General features: G+C 35.3%; 1 protein-coding gene across 2 annotated transcripts in view; it reads right to left on the reverse strand.

Annotated features, from left to right (window-relative positions):
• The window catches only part of LOC140166524 (uncharacterized), a 31372-nt gene extending 13923 nt beyond the window's left edge, over positions 1-17449 (reverse strand). Inside the window, exon 1 of one of the 2 annotated variants that reach the window (XM_072190007.1) lies at positions 17275-17449. In XM_072190007.1, the coding sequence (XP_072046108.1) occupies positions 17275-17323 (49 nt within the window). In that variant the 5' untranslated portion in view covers positions 17324-17449. Of the gene's footprint in view, positions 1-4712; positions 4899-17274 lie in introns of those variants that run through there. The other variant, XM_072190006.1, reaches the window with a different exon arrangement.
• Between the last annotated feature and the right edge of the window lie 7120 nt (positions 17450-24569).

Raw genomic sequence — 24569 nt, forward strand, 5'->3', positions numbered from 1 at the left:
AACCAATGAGATTGCAGGAACGTTCTCAAGTGTTTAAGAATGAATAATATAACTCCTATAATCCTTTTAGTCAGTGAAAGTTTACAACAAAAATAGTCGTCCCTCATTTCCACTCTTTTCACTACATTAATAATAATTATAACTTAAGGGTTTCTCAATTCATTACCATGATTACCTGGATAAGCAATACGGACCTGGTAAATATATCCTTGTAAAAGCTTTTAATGGATGTTTATTAATTGATGCTCAGTGTTTCGAATACTTCTTTTCATCATTAATTATGTTAATCATCGCATGTCCATTATGTTGTTAGTTTAATTAGAAAACAGTCATTTTGAAATTGATAGACTTGCCTTATTAGTTAATTAGTGTATACTTTGATGATAGGGCTCTTTGTACATTCGTGTATCATATAATTTTAATTATGTTGTCAAAATGTACTATGTTAAAAGTAATATGAAAACAGCTCATGCGTTGAATTTAGAATTGGATACGGCTGGTTTATTTCAACTGAAGTTACAATAGCCATATTGTCACAAAAAAGGAACTGGAAGAGATAAGCTTTACCTATTATCTTTGCAATATTCCAATATTAATCAAGTTCCTACATGCCACAGAACATTCAAATGCCTATTATGCATGATGCACATTATGCTCTACAAAATGTATATCTCTTTCTTGGCTAGTTAAAAAGTGGGCTCACGACGCGGTTTATTTTGAAACCTCGGGGGAGGAACAATTGTTAAAGTCTTGGGAAAACAAATAAAATCGGACCAACTCGGGCAGTACCAGGCAACTATGAAATTCATCTCGTTTGATAGCGTACACGAGACTAATTTTTATAACCAAATTGGGGGCGGTATATCGATATAGAAGAAGAAATAAGATTGGTGGAATATTTGTTCAATTAACCAAATTGACCAATAGAGAAATTGGCCAATTGACCGTGCTGTTCAAATCATATGTGGTCAGTTTTCCGACAAGGATTAGCCTCCAAATAAGGCAAAAGGCAAAGTCAGATCATAAAATAAAATAATCACAAGATTCCTCGACTCGTTTCATGCAGTAACAGCAGGGTAAGTAAGAAAACGTGAATAAACAAATTGGCCCTAGAAATCGGTGTTTGAACCCAATAAGTACAAGTTCGGGCTTTTCGAAATATGATGTTATAGCTTATACTCGTTGTTTTTATCACTTGCAAACTTCGATAACGACCAAAGTGCACTCGGAGAGTGATTTAAAATAAATGCGGATGTAGTCTGTATAATGTTTTCAAGAATTTCCGACGGTCAAACCAATATTTTGAGCACTGATGCCATTGTGAAAAATGATTCTTAATTCAAGTACAAGTGTAAAACCGTCAGAAAACAGTGAAATGGGAAGACAAATCAAAGTGTAACAGTAAATTGGGAAACTCACAGCTGCTAAAACCATACTGAAATTTTGTGTGTATGTATGTATAACAAATGTCCAAAAGCGATTGTTTCTGACATTTCTCTTGTTTGAAAAATGTGCAAAGAACCGGTTTTTTTTCACTAATTTGCCCCAAAAATCTTACCAGATACAAAAGTTAGTAAAAAAAGAGTATACCAGTTATGTACTGACCCATGGCACTTCTCACACTTAATAGTAGGTGTAGGTCATGTTTACTTTTCAACAGGGGCTACCCTAAAGAACGTCGCTATACCTCAGCCCTTAAATCTTTAACTGTATAATAATTTTGGAATCAAGGCATTAGGTTAGTAATATAATTGGCTCGTATTATGGCATTTTATTTAAAAAAATCTGAAATTGTTTAAACAAAAGTTTTATCCCACGTTTTGTTGCTTGCCAATCTTTTGCTTTTTGATTTTTTGAATCTTTCAATTTCTTATTTTCCACAGACTTTCCATTTGGCGAGTAGAAAAATAATATTTTCATAAGGCGACGAAAAAAACCCTGTTCTACAGGCGGACGAATCTCTCAAGTCAATCAGGTCGCATTTTCGCTCGTGTTTTGTTTGCAATCAAAATGAATATACTTTTTGCCCAAAGAAGCAAATTTTACATACAGCAATTTTCGTCAAACTCAGTCCATTTTTAGGTCAGTTGAGCGTATAGAACAGGGTTAATGATATAAAAGTATTATTTATGGTAGAAACAATACCCATTGCCCTATTTGATTAATTAATAAGAAGTCATTACAAATGAGTGATTTATTGTTCAATAACATCATTATAAATGCTGAAAAATGACTTGAAAATGAAAAATTTTATCAAAAAAATCTAACATGCATGGCATTTTGAAAAGGCTGTTTGTGCCATTTCAAATGAGAAATTATTATTTCATCGTTTAAAAAATTAGTTGTCACGCAACCGTTTAAAATTGCCTGACAAATTCATCTACGGGACTCATCAATACTGACAAATAGGCGTGATATTCACGACTAGCTATTAAACGTAGCTTTATTGGTTTTCTGTAGTAACATGGATAGTTATATTGTCGCATACATTATTAATCACTTGTTTCAGTCTTACAAATCATTTGAATACCTGAACAAATAATGACTCAAGTCCATGTTGGAAGTAGTCGCCTCAAGTGAAACCGACGACGATGTTTCTTCTAAAAGAAGTCCTAGGCTAAATTAGATTATATAATCATCTTTGGTTTTGACAAATTTCCAAAATAGACTTGGATCATTGTTGTGTTCAGGTATTCATTTGCTTGAACGAAAATAATAATAATAATAATAATAATAATAATAATAATAATAATAATAATAATAATAATAATAATAATAATAGGCCTAATAATAATAATAATAATAATAATAATAAAAATAATAATAATAATAACAATAATAATAATAATAATAACAACAACAACAACAACAACAACAACAACAACAACAACAAGCCTACACAATAATAATCATACAATACAAATAATCAAATAATACAATCAAAAATTCACTCAACGGTAACGATAAATATTCATAAAAGACAACGCTATTATATATACGCCTTTATATAATTATATTAACCCAGCATATACTTTTTTCACGATTTAATGAGTCTACTGCCTATTATTACCAGTTGCACAGCGTACAATTAATATCAGTAGTTTTCCCGCTTCATGGAGACATAGCGCCAGGTTCTATATTTATTATCTCAATCAGTGACCCTCTTCAATATCATACCATGATCACATACACATTGACTATGTTGACCAATGACTATATGAGGCGTTCCCTGTGCGTAGCGAACTGAAAGCAAATACCAAGAAGAAATAAGACTCTTGTCAAAGACTTTGCTCTTATTAATTGCATATTGCTTATATAGCAAAAAGGTTAATGGAAATGCTTTAAAGGCGAATTGTCCGATTATGATAGCACTCTATTTCTACCTTAGTTGACCGTTGAATGACATTGACACGCATTCCCCACCTGTGGTGTTTCATACCGCCGGATAGGCGAGTCAATGTGTGCGAGGTTTACTTGTAGGCTAATTTTGTTGTACAAAATCCTCAGAAAACATCGCCCACCAAACACAAAAGTGTTTTTAAACAGGTATAAATGTGTTATAAAACCGTTTTTGGTTTGATCAAAACATTTTAATAACATTTAAATATCGGGTTTATTTTAATATTATAAAGGTCATGAAAACATTTTAAAACGTTCTATATGAAAAGAACACTACAATCAACATTTTAAAAATGTCAAATTGTTAATGCAACTATGTTGGCAAACATTTTGGCAAAATATTTTGTCAATACCTAATAATTTTATGTTAGAAATGTCAACAAAAAAAATTCTGATTGGATGAAGGAAACACTTGGGTTTTGACAAAAACCAATCAAAGAGGCCCATTTTTCTTACATTGCTCTTATGATACTATGCCTTCAACCGTCTGACCGTGTAGTGTAATCAAAGACTGTGTAGAGACAATTCACTGCTTGCTTGAGAGCTCTTTGAAAAAATGTGTGCTCAGGTCTATCGAGGTAGATTTATCAACAAAGGCAAGTGACAAGTATATTGATATGCTTGAGTAAGCCCCGTGCAACCACTACAATGTTCAATAGCCTTATTGTGATGTGGCGGGAGTTTTAAAAACACGAGCCCTGAACAAAATATGATGCGCGCGCATACTGCCAGGCAAAAAACAATGGAAATTGTAATGATGCGTGCGCATACTGCCAGGCATTGACGTCAGAAGTCACCTCATCTATATGTTTGTTCATGAACGCAAACAAAGTTCCGGATAGAACCAACAGGGATTCCAAAGTACCTTTGGAGAACCTTTATCATGTTTATAGGTTCTATTTGGATGAGAACCAAAATTACCTTTTTATAAATATATATTCTTTAATTGACTCTTTTTTTAAATCATATTTGTAAATATCGGACTCTTAATCGGAATCAGACCAAATCGACGTTTGTAAATTTGTTATAAATAGGCCACGCCTAACTTTGGATTGGAGTGGTGGCCTTTATCTATGACAGTGGATACTCTGCGTTATATGCCCATTTTTACCTTCTCAGGTATTACTATACAATCATCTGTTTTCAACAATCTTCAACCCCGGTCTTCAACGTCAAAATTTTTGCAAATTAATCACCGTACCCACATAATCCATCCGACATACTTTCCTTCAATTATCTTCAAAGTATATTATTTTCCCATCACAATATAATTTGCTTTAATCTTGTAAACTTCTGGAACTAAAATAACTTACCAGCGGCAAGAAATGTCACCAACACTGCACCTAAGTATATCATCTCCATTTTAAAGCGTAAGAATAGGCGGTATCCCGTGGATGGATGTCTAAAGAGCACGATGTATCATAGACAAGTGATATGAGACAGCGTTGGTTTATGTTGATGAATGTCTACTGGCTATTAAATCATACAGATGCCGGTGAATATTTATTTCAAGTTCATGTGCATTTAACATTTTCCAATGAGTCACGTGTCTTAAACATCATCCCTAGAATACAAAGTTGGATTGTTTACATGTGTTTCTGCGTTCTCGCTTGAATGAGAGTCGGCTATATTGAAGTGTTTAAATGTGTTTTTGAGTTGAGTCTCAATATAGCTTACTGATATAGTTTTTATTCATTTACAACAGTGTTTTTGATTTAGGCTTATAAAATTCTGCCGAACACAGTCAAACCCCAGTTTTATCATCAGCAACGCCGTTGACAAACTACATTATTAAGCGTTCATAATTATTATATTATTAGACCTATACACACTTGTACATAGAGACTTTTGTCTGATAATTATGCCTGAAACAAATTGGCTAAAACAATGGACATTTCAAATTTCTACGATTTCTATCATTTCCATTACATGTAAATTACAAAATGTAATCAACGGGACGAAATGTGCCGCACGGGTGATGCATATTGAACGGCGTATCCAACGATGATGTACTCCACCTGGTTCTATTGTATGCATGGTGATCGGGTTTTTTTTTCAGGATCTACGTTGAAATACTAATTACTAATGTAGTCTTTTCGAAATTTCATCTCCAATCATGCATTAATATTGGTGCTCAAGGAAAGTCAAGGCAGTGTTCTCGTGTCATCTATAATACACAAAGGCCTAATGATTTAGCTGCATTCACCCATATCACATTATTATTATTATTGTATGATGGTGAAGCTATTTTAAGTGGTGCTGAATTGTCTAATTTAAGGGCCCACATTCTATATACAGTATTTTTGTGCGACCTGAGAGTACATCAGACACATCAAAATGCATTCTGAATACCATGAATACGAGTAATGTCCTTCTAATATCAAATAATGTTGATTTTTAGAAATTCGCGATATTTTATACAAAATTTATGGCAAATTATTAAAAAATTAGTTCTTCGAAGTAAACTTTATATGAATCTGATGATATATACTTAAAACGTACCTGGGAGGGAAAGCGTCCATCATATGAAATTGTACTTTTGTATTAAATATATACATGAAGTTTCATAAAAGACCCAACACATTTTCGTATTCCCCCTTAAAACCCCCACTCCACTGGCGTAAATATTGAATGGTCCCGAGGTTTTATTTACTTGAGTGCGTAGAACCTTTATTTAGGTATATGCTTAAAAAGGGTATTTCGTGATCCTAGCATCCTCTTTTTATGACACTTTCAGTAGATATCCACGAAAAGTTTATTCCCTAAATTTCAGTTGATTCCGATTTTGCGTTTGCGAGTTATGCTTAATTCAGTGTATTACACTGCTCCATAGACAATGTGTTGTCATTTCCTTCTGTTGTACCAGAACGTAATTCAAATTTCTAGATATTTTTGCTAAACGAATTAATCTAGAAGAAATATTGGAACATAAACATTAGCTAGAGGTTTCCAGTGGTATACAAATCTCAACTTTTTTTTTGTTGAGAAATGTGGGATGAGGTTGTGGATCACGAAATGCCCTTTTAAATGTTTTTATTTATACTATCTATTTGTACGGCAAGGGAACAAGTGCGGTTGTTTCAATGCACGTTTAACATACACATCGATTCGGCGCCCCCCCCCCTCCACCGACGGCGCCCATGGCGTGTGCCCATCCCCACCCCCACCCCGCCCCTAGCTACGCCACTGCTTCGGTAGATACCAACCACAACACTGCTCCATACAAAAGTGTTGCTTATTTTAGGTTTTTATTTCTTTAAGGGGGTACTACACCCATGTGGTAAATTTGTGACTATTTTTGCAGTTTTCTCAAAAAATAATTACACACTGGTAACAAAAGTTATGTATATTATTGGGGCAAGGAATCCAATTACTACACTGAAATTTCAGTGACTCAAGACAAGCGGTTCAGTATATATGATAGGAAACGAGGTACATCCTAGCGGTACCTTATTTCTGATCATAAATAACAAACCGCTTGTCTTGGGTCACTGAAATTCCAGTGTAGTAATTGATTCCTTGCCCTATATAATATACATAACTTTTGTTACCACTGTGTTATTAGTTTTTGAGAAAAATGCAAAAATAGACACACATTTATCGAGGGGTGTAGTACCCCCTTAAACCATTCCAATGATATTTCCAACTCAATTCCAGTAACATCCTCCAATATTTATTTTTTTACATTGAATTACCAGTTCAAAACCAATTTCAAATATAGATTTTTTTAGCTGCACAAAATTACATTGACGATAACATTTTCAATTACAAAAGTATTTGAATAAAATGTGTTATGTTCTGAACACCAAGAATTCGTTTTTGTGTCAGATCCAGCTTTGTTCGCCTTTTTAATCATTAATTCCAAAAAGACCAAATTGATGTCTTCATTTTCAAAAACAAAAGCTGACAAGGATACTTACCTATTCATATAATGGTAATTTTGTTACAAATATTTCAACTTCTATAACTGAATAATCTTATCTTATTTTTCATACAAATTCATTTGAAAACTCAAGAGTTTGATTTTAGTAAAGAAGCGTAGTTTTGAGATAATAGAGTTCCATTTATACGTTTCATAATACCAGTATAAAAAGATTTGGTGGGCAAAATACTAAACAGTATTAAAAGCTTTCATTGATACTTCCTTTCAAAATTTTGGTAGCTTGCTTGATTTATATTAAAACTTCATTTATAATGAAAATGATCAGTCATCGTATGTCCATTATGCTATTAGCTAATTAGAAAAAAAAAATGTTGTAGTCAGTTTGAAATTGTATATCATTGGAAAACAACTCAAGCGGATCACTGTAAACTAACGGCTGGTATCACTTTGTGGGTATGATAGGATCCCGTGCAATAATTTTGGACAAAGGTGACAGTGGCCGTGTTTTATAGAATTAATCATTACCAGTGGACTTCGGGTATATATATAAATGCGCATTTATAAATGCGCATGTGACATCTACAAGTCGCCATACCGTGTTCAACGATGTAAGGTACCCGGATGTGCACAAATTCCACACGCAAAAGTATAGGCGAAAATGACAGGTTACAAGGAAAATTGGTTTTGCAAAATAGTGGCATTGATTGCAAAGGGCAAAATAATTTGACCCGAAACATAAACTCTTTATTTGGATTTTCCATCACGGAAAAAAATTATGACGGAAAAGCTAGATATAGCTGATTTAAAAAGTTATATTTCATTATTTCCGTGCTAAATGGGCGTGGCAATTGGCCATATTGATGACGAAATGTGATTCTTACTGGCATTAAGGTCAGAACTGGGTAGCTGCCGATGATGTTATTTGATAATGTTTGCACGTAGGGAACTTAGGGGCTGTCATTTTCTTCGGAAGGAAGGGGTCATGGATTTATTTATTTGGGAGTCAAGATAAGTATCCCCCCGTAGCGCCGCCAATGAACATAACTCTGACCCTAATTTTAACTCTAATTATAACGTAAATTGAGGAAACTATAACTTTAGCCCTTTTCGGTATAATGACCCTCTCAAACTAATAGGCTAGATGCCCCCCCCCGATGTCCCCGCCCGACCTCCTCAATTCTAATTTACTCATTCGCTCGCAAATGGACAAAAACAAATTCAAAATGTGTTTTTAAGCACCTTTTTTTTTTTTTTATGCTAAATCGGTAATCTGTACACCCTTTGTCACCCTTTGACGTACAGTTTAGAGTATAAACACGTAGATGACTGTACATGATCTAATCATTCCGACTGGAAGATGTTGAGGAAGACTTGTATAGTATACATCACGCTCATACGTTATATGACAATATGACGTACAATCACGTATGTGATGCATGGTTCGATGTTTATTCAGCTAGTAAGTTAGATCTCGTCATACACATTATTGTCATGGTATATTGTTATTGTATACGTCAATTTTGTTCAGTTTGATTCAACCGGCTTATAAAGTTTTACTTTACACGGAAGGGGAAAGTTAGCAAAAAAACAATTAATTTATGAGTGTAAAAGGGGGGAGGGTGGTTTTGGGGGAAGGGGGGGGACAAATAATATTTATAAAATTATAAGTAAGGCGAGAAAGAGAGAAACCCTGTTCTATGGGCGAACGGAGGGTCGGTCGGTCGGTTGGTATTTTTTTTTTTAATTTTTAAATAACCCAAAAAATCACAAAAATCTGTAAATAAATTTCAATTTGAGAAAATACAAAAAAAAATTGTCCTGAAATTTCCGAAATTTGGGGTCGGCATTCATTTGTACAGGAAAAATTTGTTTCCCAATTTGTTCAAAATAGAACAGGGTTTTCGTTTTTCGTCGATAAATAAATAAATAAATAAATAAATAAATAAATAAGTAAATAAATAAATAAATAAATAAATAAATAAATAAATAAATAAATAAATAAATAAATAAATAAATAAATAAATAAATAAACATTAGTTATGTTTGTACATGGGGGTGCTGTGCAATAATCATGATCCTTTGATATCCATGATTTATCCTTGCAAATTTATAGCATCGAACCTCCAGCCAATGTTCCTTACCAGTGCTAGCCACGAAACAAGGTCACAACTGTAGCCACTCCTTCAATGGTCGCCATTTCAGTGATTGACAGTGATGTCATGCAAATATGGCGCTGGCCATCTGGTCACGTGCGCATTTATAAAAGCGCATTTATATATACAACCGAAGTCTACTGATTACAGTCTCTTTCTCTTTCTGTGTGACTTTTTCAAATTTGTACCCCAAAATGTCAAATATTAATGCCATAGTATTCAACATAAAAGTCCAAGTATGGAGATATTTTCTCAAAATATCAAGAGCTATATTAAGAACCATTGAATTAATAATAGGCTTGCTTGTACTCATTGTAATGCATTTTTCATGTTGATTCCAAATATGGTCATGAAAATTTACTTTTCTGAAATATCTGAATTTGTAAAACAAAATTTGAAAATATTGTCGTCTGCAGTCGACACACGTGTTGATTGGGTTTAATTGATCATGCCGGAGAAAGCCAGGCAGTGGCAGGAACATCAAGGTTGTCCGAATTTGCCCATATTTTGTGTAGTAGGGGTGTTTGATGAAACATTCTCACTGAAACTTTTTCAGGATTCTGACCCCCTTGTTAAGGGTTTATAGCCCTTATTTGTTTTGGTACAATCTACCCCTTAAAATGGATGAATTTTTCCTGAATTTAAGCCAATTTTGTATTCTCATTTTTCACAAGTGGTTGAAGTTATTTAAGTAAATTAAGTATTTGTAGGAAACATCTGCCCCGGGCATTACAGAGAACAATTGACATTCAACCAACCCCTATCATTTGGCTCTGGGGGTGTCTAAACATACCCCCCCTCAAAATGTCTTAAAAATTGAATTTTTATTTGATGAATTCAAATGCAAATATAAAAAATATACATCAACATTTTGAATTTTTGTTGGTGTCATTAGAGTGACCCAACATGTGACTGTGGGAAACAAATTAGAATATCTTGGGGCGGTGTTGCTTTTTTTAGAAAATACAGTGTTTCTATATGGTATTTAAGCAATATTACAAAGCTTGAAAATATTGTAATATTAACGAAATACGTGATTATTTCAACTTATTACTTTATTTAGAGCTGGTTATTAAGTTGAGTAAGGTTAGTAATTATAATATCTTTGGGCGGTGTTGCTTTTTTGAAAATGCAGTGTTTCTATATGGTATTTAAGCACTATTACAAAGCTGAAAATATTGTAATATTAACGAAATACGTGATTATTTCAACTAAATACTTAATTATTTAGAGCTGGTTATTAAGTTGAGTAAGGTTTTAAACTTTAATAACATGGATAACAAAAGCAAAATGTTACTAAAATTTAAGTGTTTCTAGATTTTTTTCGATCTAAAATGAGAAAAACCTAAAATACTGATCAAACACTCAGGAATTTTAAAGAACAGTTTGATTAAACAAACCGTTTATGAACAGATGCAAACAAAAGTACGAAATAAACAATTATTTGGTAACATAAGTAAGAAATACACAATTATTTGGTAAGCAGCACTCCCTTAAGATTTAAATCATGATCAATGATCATACAACATTACTTAGCATCACTATATAAATATGAGTTATTATAGACCTAGCAATTCAGTTATTTATTAGTGCATAATCATGATTACACTTTGCATGTTACCGTTCTTTTCGACGCCTATTTGTACTACATGGTGTCGCAGAATGTTTTATACCGTGTTTGAACAAAATATCAAAAATATGTAGTCAACACTGTATCTAATTTTAATATGTGCAATACAATGACACATAATGTCTCCTACTTATTCTGTAACTTCTATTAGAAACGTCCAATTTCTAAAATCTAAAATTCCTAAGAAAGCTAAATATATGTTAATTTTAGAATTTAAAAAATACAACCGATAGTAATGCCCTTCATACCTAAATAAATACAACTTTCCTGGTATAAATAATTTTGGGACACCCTGTAGTTGAGGACAGGCAAGTGTCAAAATGATATTCTAGCTTACACATTACAGGGTGTCCCTCAAAAAAAGAGGCCCCTCATTGCGCCCTCTTTTTCTCCTATTTCTGAAAAGTTGATTAAATACTCGTATATTTCGGTATGTAAAGAAACCTTTAATCGTTAGCTTTAATAAACCAAAACAATTATTTCAATCGGCTCATAACTTTTGAAGATATGCTCTTTTGAATAAAAGTACCTGTTTTTCACTCTGTCCACGGATAGCAAACAGAGTGGTTGGGATGGCTCATGCTGTGGAGTGGCCTGCACGATCACCAGACCTCACAACACTTGATTTGTTTCCCGGGTTTGTTTCCTTTGTGACAAAATCCAAGATCTTTGCAAACGTATTACTGAATGCATTCGCAAGTATCTGGCGCACAGGGATTGATGCAATTGATGCAATGAGAACCAGGGCTGAAACCCGGGGGGGGTCTTCGAAAAATTTTGTACGGGGTGTGCCACGCAGACTTTCGGATGCTGACTTTCTCTATACCTACTTTGCTGTTTTTGCTACCCATCAGTATACCAATTTTCAAGAAAAAGCACCCAAAAAGCACCCAAGTTTGCCATAATTGGGCGCTTTAAGGGCACTTTTGCCAAAATGCGCCCAATTAGGCGCATTGGTCTCCACTGAAAACCCACCCATCGATATACCAAAATCGCTGAAAAGGTACCCCAAAACCGTGGCACATGCCCGTATACCTTCAACCAGGAACCCCCCCCGGGGGGGCTGAAACCTGTATTCGCCTAGGAGGCAACCAGGTAGAGGGCAGAGCTGCACAGTAAACTCACTTCAGAAGAACCAAAGACAAACTAAACAGCCTTTTAGGGCTACCTTTTATCCTAAAAAGAGAAATGACTTATGTTGTAAAGAAAAAAAAACCGAAAAAACAACAAAGTAAGAAACATAAGGAAACAAACAAGATTGATATTTCTGATCCTGATAATATAGAACAACTCATCCCAACTTACCCAATATTTTATTGAAAAGTATACCATTTTATAACTCAAACATTTCAAGCACAATCTAAGTATTCGAGCCAGAATAGATACTTTGATTCAAGCATATACATCAAACAAGTATTTATGATGTCTTGCTGTAATGTTATTTCCAGTTCAAAGATGCATTCAAAGGTCACTTGATGACTGTGCAAGTTATCTAGGTTATTTTATTCTCAGGAACAAATAACATAACATGTCTGATATCATGATGTTCCAAGAAGTTTGCTTTTTAATAAACAAAATATGGATTGGTACCAATCGTTTTGATACAGCCTGTATATCTCGCATGTAAATGTAGGCCTATGAATTACATTCCAGACAGATGTCCAAAAAATACATTTCTAACATTTGATTTGTTGTCACTGTGTTTGAGCCCCATACCCTTACAGTTTGAGTCCGGCCGTTCCCCTTACAAATGTACAGAAAATGCATTTCTAAAAATTGACCTCTGCATGACCTTTGACCTGACCCCTGTAAAATGTTCCCCTGGTCATGAGATTTGTTGTCACCGAGTTTGAGCCCCATACCCCTTACTGATGTTGAGATAATGCAATTGAAAGATTTTACCCCCTTAATGACCAATTCTTTGTACAACTTTTAGACATTGGCTAAAGCCGATGCAGGTATGCAAGTCACGTCATTGTGTTATGTAATTTGTGGAAGAAGAAGCATTTTTAGTGAAAATCACATTTTGGCCATAATGACCTTTGGATGACCTTTGACCCCAGTTGGTCATGTAACATTTGTGCCCCCACCCATTGGTCCTTGTGACCAAATATGGTTACAGGGTCCTAAAGCATATGGCTAGGCTACGATGGCTCGTTACAAGTTTGACAGAAGAAAGAAAGAAGAACTGACCAAAAACAGTACAATCGCAAATTGGAAATTTGCGATTGTAATTGAATAAAATCCTGGTTTGATTTAGTGGTTAATCCAGGTTTGATATTAGTGAATACTTCAGTATTTATAAGGCAGTTGCAGTTCAAGCAGCATAGCATGAAATAGACGATCATAAAAGACCATATCTGCCCCAGCTACTAGAAAGGCCTATAAATGGAACTACATCCTATGGCTAAGATTCTTGGGCACTTGCAGTATAGTGTTTGTAGAATAATTATTTGTGAATGTAAACTGTGATCCAATTTATTTGAAATGATTAACTTACTCCTTTATAAACTCTTGTGATTTATGTTAGTTAGCAGCTATTATCACAGTAGCCAACTAATATCTTAGTTTCTTACTCTTAACATTGAGGGCTTTTAGGCATAATTTTTATTAATATATAAAAACAATATATATATGATATACTTTAAAAAAAGCATAAACAGTAGGTCTACATAATGGACCTACATTTATATTGCAATTTTGTTCATCATGGTTTATCACAAGGTAGTCTTGTATTCAGTATTTCTGTTTTACTCAGATAGCTAAATATGAATTGTTTTGTAATTTGTATTTAGAAACACTTCTGCAGACTTGACATGATTCTGTTTAGAAAAATCTAAAACAATGTCACCATATGAAAACATTTTAAGCATTTTAAGACTAAAAAATAGACTTGTCACGTTCAGTTTCCTCCAATTTTTAGACTTACAATATCATTTACAAGAAATTTATTAGGCGAAAATACTGTCTAGAAACACCAATTTTATGCAAATTCGTTACACCGCCCCAATCTACCATTTATTGTTTGGAGTAGACCAATATATCCTCAAAATGTTGACATTAAAAAAAATCAATATTTAAGATGCATATTTTCATAAAGGGCTTTAAAATTACCCTTTTTTACATTTTTAAAAATGCTAAAGAGGGTTAACATTGATGACCCCCTCCTGAAAACCCAAGACCCCAATCATTGCAATTTCAAGTTCTATATTACAAATAAACTATGTTCTTGACAAATATTTCAAAAAAAAATCCAATCGAGAAGTTGCTGATAGAAAAAAACCTTCATAAACTTTGCCATTTTTCAACTGTTTTCATAGCAATTTTCCTGTGTCAAAAGCCCCAAATTAGGGGGTACCCATATCTCCCTACCCAGGGGGTCAGGTGGGTCTAGTCTGGCATGTGAAAATATGTCATCCAGTACATCAATCTTACAAAGTATGAACCGATTTGGCCAACCTTCATGTTCCCAGATTTTGTCATATCACCTGGATCTCTCTGGCATGGACAATTAAGTAGCCATAAACTTTAAACGAAAATAAATTAACGGCAACCTTAATTTTTTTCTATGAATAACAGAGCCCATTATATGAATATTTTACATTTTATTTTTTGTATGTGATATTCCGTCAATTCAATAAATTTCCATTGTCAACCGTGTAATTGAATGGGATTATTTCGAAATTTTAAAACGCTTGAAATATCACAAACAAATAGGCCTATGTTAATAAATAATATAAATACAAGCTAAAACCGTTGGGGTTCGATAATGAACCCCACAAAACTAACCGAGTATATGGAAAATGCCATACGGCCGAGCGGTGTTGCCGGCTCTCTCCGACCATCATGAGTCTATCATGCCACTCGCCGCCTGCTATGAAGTGAGCAACAATAATGTTTTGCTTTGCAAAAGGATTCAAATTTCACGTCATTAGTATCCAGCAAACACAAAAATATTTTAAAATGTTGTAAACATGTTATAAATTGGTTTTGGTTTTGATCAAAACGTTTTAATCAACATTTATATATATATATATATATATATATATTAAGGGATCTGGAATGAGCGTTTTGAGCGTTTCGACAGTACTTTTTGTGGGACATGAGAGCACATCAGACATATCGAATTGCATTCTGAATACGAAGAATGTCTTTCTTATATCAAATAATTGTCATTTTTTGAAATTCACAATATAATACAAATTTTATGACAAATTATTAAAATTTGATATTTTTCACATTTTTGATATATAACAGTCCTCGAAGTGAATTGTATAAATCTAATGATATATTCTTAATGTGTATGAAGCTGGGAGGAAAAGCCGTCGATCAATTGAAAATTTAGACCTTTCATATTGAAGATATGGATTTTTTCCCAAAAAGGCCTATTTTTTTTTTGGTGTTTTGGGGAAAAAATCCATATCTTCAATACGAAAGGTCAAAATTTTCAATTGATCGTCGCCTTTTCATCACACCTACATACGCTTTAAGTATAAATCATCAGATTTATAAAGTTTACTTCGAGTACTGTTAAATATCAAAAATATCAATTTTTTATCATTTGCCATAAAATGTGTATTACATTGCGAATTTCAAAAAATCAAAATTCATTGATATCAGAAGGACATTCTGCGTATTCAGAATGCAATTCGATATGTATGTGCTCTATGTCCCACAATAAATACTGTCCAAACGTCCCTTAATAAGGTCATGAAAACATTTTTAAAACGTTTTATAAAAAAAACCAAAAAAAAAACCGCTACAACACTATTTTTAAAATGTTGTCATAATGTTATTGCAAAATATTTTTTGGGAACCATTATTATTTGAAAAATATTTTGTCAATTTTGAATGTTTTGCATTAAGTTTTCTAAAATGTTTTCTGAATGTGATTAAAACGTTTTATACCTTTTATATAACCCGGACATTAAAAATGTTTTGCAAAACGTTTTGTGTTTACTGGTATTACCTTTTTATTCCGTTGTGCCACGCCTAAATTTTGATTGATTGCGGCTTATCCGCGTCCGCGGATATTTTGTGTTATCAAAGGCTTTGTACTCCGATGCCTTAATTTTTTTACTACTTAGTATAGACGAATCCAATTTCACGCATTCCTACTCCTCAATGGCAGCCATAGCCGCGACGGGGACCCAACTATCTCACCTAAATTATGAAATGATGCGGCCTTGAAGGGTATTTTAAACTGCATTCTATCACCCGTGTTACACAAAAGAATGATGACAGTTTACAACACAAAAGAATCTAACATCGAATTTTAAGAGGGTTTAATCCACCCAATTGGGCACTCACAACACCTGTTTGGTACATGCGGGGAACCAAAGATGGCCGACCAAATCCTGACCATGACTTGGCTCGTTGGATTCGTCTATCAAAGGTCCTTTCTTACCTTCTGAGATATTAACTACATGCATACAGGTTTCATTGAATACAATCATCTTTTTCAAATCTTCAGCGTATAATTTTAACATGAATTCATCACTATAGAAAATAAAAATCTATGTCACTACCCGCAAACACATGATTCAATCCGATATTCATTATTTCAATTATTTTCAATGTCTTATTCACTCACTATATCACTATTTCCTATCGCTACATAATTCGCTACAATTGCAAACTTCTGAACTACTCCCTATTCCAGAATAAAACAACACTAATCTTTTGGATTTGTTTTGCCAATTGAAACATAGCTTAATCCTAATTCTTTCTTAATCCTAATTCTCACTAGCAATGAAATTCAAATTTTATTATCTGGTCAAATGATTTTGGGAAACAAGGGCCAAAACATGTGTTTTGAGGGCATTTTCATATGCTGTGACAAACAAGCCCAAACAATTATCTAATCTTTTTCATAACCAATTATCAAAAATAGTATACTAAAATTATAGCCTCTTTACCTGTACTCAAGATTTTGATAGCTTAGACTTGTGCCAAGAATTTTATGACTACAATTGTAAGGAAACATGCAAAATTGCATGTTTTTGGTCCATTTTTCCTAAAATTGCAAAACTATTAAAATGTGACTCTTATTGCCAGTTAGAACTAATTAAATGATTAATAGTAAGCTACATTTCATTTGGCAAAACGGGATAATATTTTTTTAATCCAAATAAAAAAATTCTGTATTTTTCTGGAATAGGGAGTAGGGCTAATCCCGTGAACTATTATAAACTAAGTTAGTAACTTACCAGCGGCAAGAAATGTCACCAACACTGCACCTAAGAATATCATCTCCATTTTAAAGCGTAAGAACAGGCGGTATCCAGTGGTTCGGTGTCTAATATTAATAAGCACGATGTATCATACACAAGTGATATGAGACAGCGTTGGTCTATGTTGATGAGTGTCTATAATGACTATTAAATTATACCAGGGATGTCACTCACATCCCTGGTTTTAATACACCGATGCTAATGAATATATATTTCAAGTTCATTGACTTAACATCCCCCAGAAGGACTTAATAGGTACGCCGCCGCCGTTGAATTCCAGAGGGAGTTAGTTTGTAACAGAAATAGCATTCAGATAAGAATCAACATAGATTGCGCGCGAAATAAACTTGAAAAGAAGTTGCTTATAATCTCATATGTGTTTTTGTTTTTATTTCTTTATACTTTTCCAATCCACCAATTGTTGCAGAGATTATAAATATGTTAAAGATTGTTCTTAAATATTATTTATATAGGTCCAAAACATGAGAAAGCTATTTTATTTTTGTTGGGGAATTATTCTGTTCCTTTTTATTGCATGTAATTATGTTCTGTTTTTTATCTATGCCCGTGCAACGGGGCATAGATATTTTATTTGTTGTGTTTAGTCTTCGGCTTCTCCTTCTCCTTCTTCTCCTCCTTCTCAAGATCAGTCCTTTGTACTCCTCTAGCTCAAGAACCAAAGTAGCCTCGGGGCCCATACTTGGTACAATGATGGCCCCCGACCCCAGAGGTCAAAGGTCATGGGCTACAGGGGGCAATATGTGTAAAATTTCAAACAGCTCTAGCCCAAGAACTATAGCGCCCTCAGGGTTCATACTTGGAACAATGATGGCCCATGACCCCTAGAAACATCCTAGGGTACCCCCGACCCCAGAGGTCAAAGGTCATGCGCTACAGGGGGCAATATGTGTAAATTTTGAAACAGCTCTAATCCAAGAACTATAGCGCCCTCAGGGTTCATACTTAGTATAATGATAGCCCATGACCCCTAAAAGTAACTTATGGTAGCCGCGACCCCAGAGGTCAAAGGTCACAGGCTACAGGGGGCAATATGTGTAAATTTTTAAAACCGATTTAGCTCAAGAACTATAGCGCCATCAGGGTTCATGCTTGGTACAAAGATGGGCCATGACCCTTAGATATTTTCTGCAGTAACATCGACCCCAGAGGTCAAAGGTCACAGGCTACAGGGGGCAATATGTGTAAATTTTTAAAACCGATTTAGCTCAAGAACTACAGCGCCCTCAGGGTTCATATTTGGTACAATGATGACCCATGAGCCTTGATGTATTCTATATTAGCCGCATCCTCAGAGGTAAAAGTCTAAAGGCTTTAAAAAGCAAAATAGGTACAACCTAGTGTAGTGTAGCGCAATAGGTAGTATTTTGTTAGCTAGGCCTACCTGTGTTTGCAATGATAAAGGTCTGAATCGCACGTCAAGGAAACTGATCACTTGACAAAGCCTCCCTTAAAAGGGAATGTGTATGCAGTTTGATTTTGGTTCCATGGACCACTTCAAAAGGTTGTCATGATGGGAAAAGGGATGTGGTTGGTTAAGGGGTGGGGTATTAGAGAGAGCGTGGTCCAGTCTGGTGGTATTTTAGAGAGAGTGAGGGTCTGATGGGGTATAAGAGAGAGTGAAGGCTTGGTAGGGTATTAGAGAGAGAGTGTGGGCCAGTCTGGTGGTGTTTTAGAGCGAGTGAGTGTCTGGTGGAGTATAATAGATAGTGAGGGTCTGGTGGGGTATTAGAGAGAGTGTGGTCCAGTCTGGTGGTGATTTAGAGAGATCGATGGTCTGATGGGGTATAAGAGAGAGTGAAGGCTTGGTAGGGCATTAGAGAGAGTCTGGGCCAGTCTGGTGGCGTTTTAGAGAGAGTGAGTGTATAGTGGAATATAAGAGAGAGGGAAGGCCTGGTGGGGTATTAGAGAGAGTATGGGTCAGCCTAGTGGTGGTTTAGAGCGAGTAATTGTCTGGTGGAGTATAAGAGAGAGTGATGGGCTGGTGGGGTATTAGAGAGAGTGTGGTCCAGTCTGGTGGTGTTTTAGAGAGATTGATGGTCTGATGGGGTATAAGAGAGTGTGAAGGCTTGGTAGGGTATGATCCAGTCTGGTGGTCTTTTAGAGAGAGAGAGAGAGAGAGAGAGAGAGAGAGAGAGAGAGAGAGAGAGAGAGAGAGAGAGAGAGAGAGAGAGAGAGATGGTCTGATGGGATAAAAGAGAGTGAAGGCTTGGTAGGGTATTAGAGAGAGTGTGAGCCAGTCTGGTGTTATGAGAATTACATGTATATCAAATGAAAGCTTAAAACAAGGGCTTTCACATGGAGCTCACCAAGTTTTCGTTTGTGAATAGGGGAAGGGGGGTTTAGGTGTGGTCACGGGCATAGATATTCGTGTTTGGTCAAACACAACTGTGGTTTCTAGTTTTATTTTATTTTTATTTTTTATTATTATTTTCTTCTCTGGTAATTTTAAGGTATGTAGACCTTATAAGTTCTAGTACCTAAAATCTGTTTAGATGGCTTCTGTATCACCAATAAAGCCACCCAAAGACGTTTTGTAACTCAGTGCATGACATGATATGCCAGCTAGGTGATACTGATGATATTTATTTATTTATTTATTTATTTATTATTTATTTCTCAATATTTCAACAGGGTAACCTGCTCAATAAAAATTGATTTTCAGCAGGGCCCTGCATAGTTTTACATGTTAAAAGAAAATAAATATTTACATAAACATATAATCCATCCATAAAACCATGATTAAGAGACACGTTGACGTAAAAGACATAAAAGATATGTATATACATTATTGAATATTTGATTAAAAAAAACATTAGAAACTTCATAAGAATTGCATAAGAATATAAATATTGACATAAACATATAATCGAACCATAAACACCATAATATTAGACATACTGATGTAAAAGACATAAAAGATATATATATATACATAAATAGGATAATTGATAAAGCTACAAGCACAAGCAATGGCTGTAAAAGAATGCCAGAAGCCGACTTCACAATGACCATGTTTTCTTGTTATCGCTTTTGTAACATAATGACCATGTTACCAATAGGTTAGTTGATGGAGTCACATTTTGTTATCAATCAAGTGACTAATCAAAGTCGTGTTTACACGGTCGAGCATAAGTGAGTTATTACCAGTAATAAGCGACTTATAACCGGTAATAGCGACTTATTACCGGTAACAAGTCCGACTGTGTGAACACGACTTTAGAAATATACCATGAAATCAGTTCTATAGACACAATATCGAAACGAAATCACTCTACCGAGAAATGTTGCTGTAGGGGATCGCCACACCTCCTCCAGTGTTAGCATTGTGATGTGCCCTCAGTAATTTAATTTGATGATTTATCTTTGTTTACAAAGTTACATGAGTGATGACATTTTGGGGGAATTCCCCTCTCAAATTGAGCAAAACAAGTTGAATCATATCTAATTTGGAATATTTGGAAACCCCTGAGGTTGTAAAATGAAAGTGATGTAATGGAATTCCCCTAAGGAAGTGATGTAATGAGAAAGGTTAATGTTATAATTAAGACTTTGGAATTCCCCAGATTGAATATAATGTGAAGGTAGTAAATGGCCCATAATAGAATGGGTTTTTTCCAATGCTTAGGATATAAGAAAATGTAAACACAATTATTGTCACAGTTGATAGTGTTGATCTGGGCTATGCTTACAGTCCAATTCCTTCAAAGAAAGGAAATTGCAAACCAGAAATATTTTATGTAGTCAAAGTACTACTATTTGCCGGTGTTGTCGGAGAAGATCTAGAATACGTCAAAGAACGTACTTCTTCCAAGAAAGGAAAATATATTCTTCTGTCGACTTGCTGAAGTCTGGTATTTTGATTCAACGCAACTGTCAATATAAGTGGGGACAACTGCATCGCAGTCCTGCTTCCTGAAGATATTGTGTGAAAGGTGGAAATAGCACCAAGTTTGGAGAACTGCGCAAGGAGTTTAGCATAGGAGAACGGCGCAAGGAGTTTAGTATAGGAGAACTGCGCAAGGAGTTATAAACGTGTTTGGAGAACGCCATTTTCGTATAAGGATTTTATACGCAAGGATTTATCAATGCAAGTGCACAAAGGACTTCGCTGATTTTCGCAGGACAAGTGAATATGGATATATTACATCAGTCGTCCAGAACATTACAAGAACTTTATGATCGCCAAGAAGAAGAATGCTGGCTAAGTACAAAATAGATAACGAGTGATTATATTTGATTAGTGTATATGTGCATTTGTTGTCATTATATTGTACCAAACTTGCTTTCAATTAAAGACTTAGATTTTGTTAGCTTAAACAAACAGTGTATTTGTGTTGTGCATTCGTGTGAGTTCGGGTAAAAGGTGATTTTGGCCTTGAGTCAAGTACGACTCGTAACAAAATTGGGGGCTCGTCCGGGAAATACACTGTAAAAAAGTTGACATTAATTTACTAAGTCTTGAAAGTGAAAGTACAGTATGGCAGAGTTCAAAGCAGAAGAGTTTCTTGAAACTATAGATTGGGAGAAATTTGATAAGTTGAAGAAGCCTGATTTATTAGCACTTGCCAAACATTATGACTTGAAAGTAAAGCAAACTACAAGAAGACAAGCAATCAAAAATGTCTTGATTGATGTTTTGGTTGATGAAGAGTATTTTGAGGATTCCATTTTGGGCAAGAGAAAAGAGGTCGAAACTGAAATTGGTGGGGACTCAGCATTTAAATTGAAAGAGTTGGAAATTCAATTAGAAATGAAGAAAATGGAAATGGAAATGGACCAAAAGAAAATGGAAATAGAAATGGACCAAAAAAAAACTGGAAATGATCAAGTTAGAGAATGAAAAACAGAAAATGGCTATGGAAGAAAACGCGCGCCAAGAAAAGATGGCGCTTGAACAAAAGGAAAAGATAGCAAAATTGGAACTTGAAAAACAAAAATTGGAAATGGAAGAAAAGGAAAAATTAGCAAAACTAGAAATGGAAGAAAAGGATAGGCAAGCAAAGCTCAATTTGGAAGCACATTTGAAAGAAAAAGAAATTGAGGAAAAGTACAAGTTTGAACAAGAGAAATTGGCAAAACTAGGTGACAAATACTCATCAAGTTTCTCCTCAAAGTCAGGGTTTGATGTTACAAAGTATGTAAAGCTTGTGCCTAAATTCAAAGAGAAAGATGTTGACGAGTATTTCCAACATTTTGAAAAGGTAGCTACAAATTTGAAATGGCCTCCAGAGCATTGGACCCTACTGTTACAAAGTAGTTTTGTGAGGAAGGCCAGGGAAACTTACTCAGCTCTACCAATAGAGAAGTGTAATAATTATGAAGAAGTCAAACAAGCAGTCCTTAAGGCCTATGAACTGGTGCCTGAAGCATACAGACAAAAGTTCAGAGATTCAAGAAAGCAAGCAGATCAAACCCATGTAGAATTTGCTAGAGTAAAAGAACACATGTTTGACAGGTGGCTTGGTTCAAAAGAAGTCAAAGATGATTTCGGCCAACTTAAGCAATTGGTTCTTATAGAAGAGTTCAAGAAATGTGTCCACGCTGACATTAAAACCCACTTGGATGAAAGCGCTAGCAAAATTAAAACGCTAAGTGACGCGGCGACAATGGCGGACGACTATGGCTTAACTCACAAATTGAATGCGAGTAGATTTAGTCAGAACAGAAGTTATTCAAACAGGTTCAGCCATAACCAACCTAGAGCAAATCAGGGTGGTACACAAGAAGGAGATCTCAGTTTAATCACAGATCCTGGTCTAATTCACAGCATAGTGCTGGTGGTAGAGGGCCCCCATGGAGTTCAGGTACCAGACCAACAGGTGGGACTGAATTTAAATCCCAATTATTTTGCAATTTCTGCAAGAAACCAGGACATACAGTGACCACGTGTCGGAGCTTAAAAGCCAAACAAGACGCACAAAAACAGCAGCAAACTGCTAGTAATACTGTAGGATGTGCAGTGTCACTTGAGTCAAAGAAACAAGTCAGTCAAATCAAGAAACAAGAATTCCCACAAAAGGGAGGTGACACAGACAAGGTGTGTGAGGAATTTGAACCATTTGTGTTAGAGGGAGTAGTATCACTAGGTGATAATGGTAGTCCAAAGCCCATTAAGATAGTGCGAGACACATGTTGTGCACGGTCTATGATTCTGGAAGGAACTTTGCCCTTTAATGAGGATAGTTCAGCTGGTAATGCTTTGATCCAGGGTATTGGGATGGAAATACTTAATGTACCTCTCCATAAAGTTAACTTGACATCTGACTTAGTTTCTGGTCCTGTAACCATAGGAGTTAGACATGAATTGCCAGTCAAAGGAGTGTCCATGTTGCTAGGAAATGATTTGGCAGGGGGAAAGGTTTTTCCTGACCCAATAGTCACAGATAAGCCCTGTTTACAGGATGACAATAGTGAGGAAAAGGAGATATTTCCTGCATGTGCAGTGACACGGGCAATGAGTAAGAAGGCCTCATTAGAAACAATTGAGGACAACCAAATTGATGACATGGGCTACAATTTGGAAGACACTTTTGTGTCAAAGTTAAATGAGAAAGAAGATAAACTTCCTTCTCCAGGGGATAAAAAGACCCCTCAAAATGACACAGCCTCTGAGCATGAACAAATTGGGGAAACATTGAGGGACCCATTAAGTCAGGACAAGCTGATTCTGGAGCAACAAAATGACCCAGAACTGAAAGAGATCAATCAAAGGGCATTGACCCTAGAAGAAGCAGAACAAAATTCTGTCTGTTTTTACAAACAAGATGGTGTGCTAATGAGAAAATGGCGCCCACCTGATGTACCTGCCGATGAAGACTATGAAGAGTGGAAGGTAGTGCATCAAATTGTGGTACCAAAAGTATACCACACTGAAGTTATTAACATAGCACATGATAGTCCCATGGCAGGGCATTTGGGTGTTAAGAAAACTCATGAAAGAATTCTGAGACATTTCTGGTGGCCCACTCTCAGAAAAGATGTTTCTGAATATTGCAAAACATGTCACATATGCCAAGTAGTAGGGAAGCCAAATCAGAAAATACCTCCTGCTCCATTGAAGCCAATTCCAGCTTTTGATGAACCATTTAGTAGGGTTATTATTGATTGTGTAGGCCCCCTACCAAAGACTAAGTCAGGTAATCAGTACCTTCTGACAATTGTGTGCGCGTCAACACGCTTTCCTGAAGCCATACCCTTGAGAAATATTAAAGCAGTGACTATAGTGAAAGCTTTAACTAAGTTCTTCACAT

The sequence above is a fragment of the Amphiura filiformis genome, chromosome 12 (genome assembly GCF_039555335.1).
Source record: "Amphiura filiformis chromosome 12, Afil_fr2py, whole genome shotgun sequence".
Lineage (NCBI taxonomy): Eukaryota > Metazoa > Echinodermata > Ophiuroidea > Amphilepidida > Amphiuridae > Amphiura > Amphiura filiformis.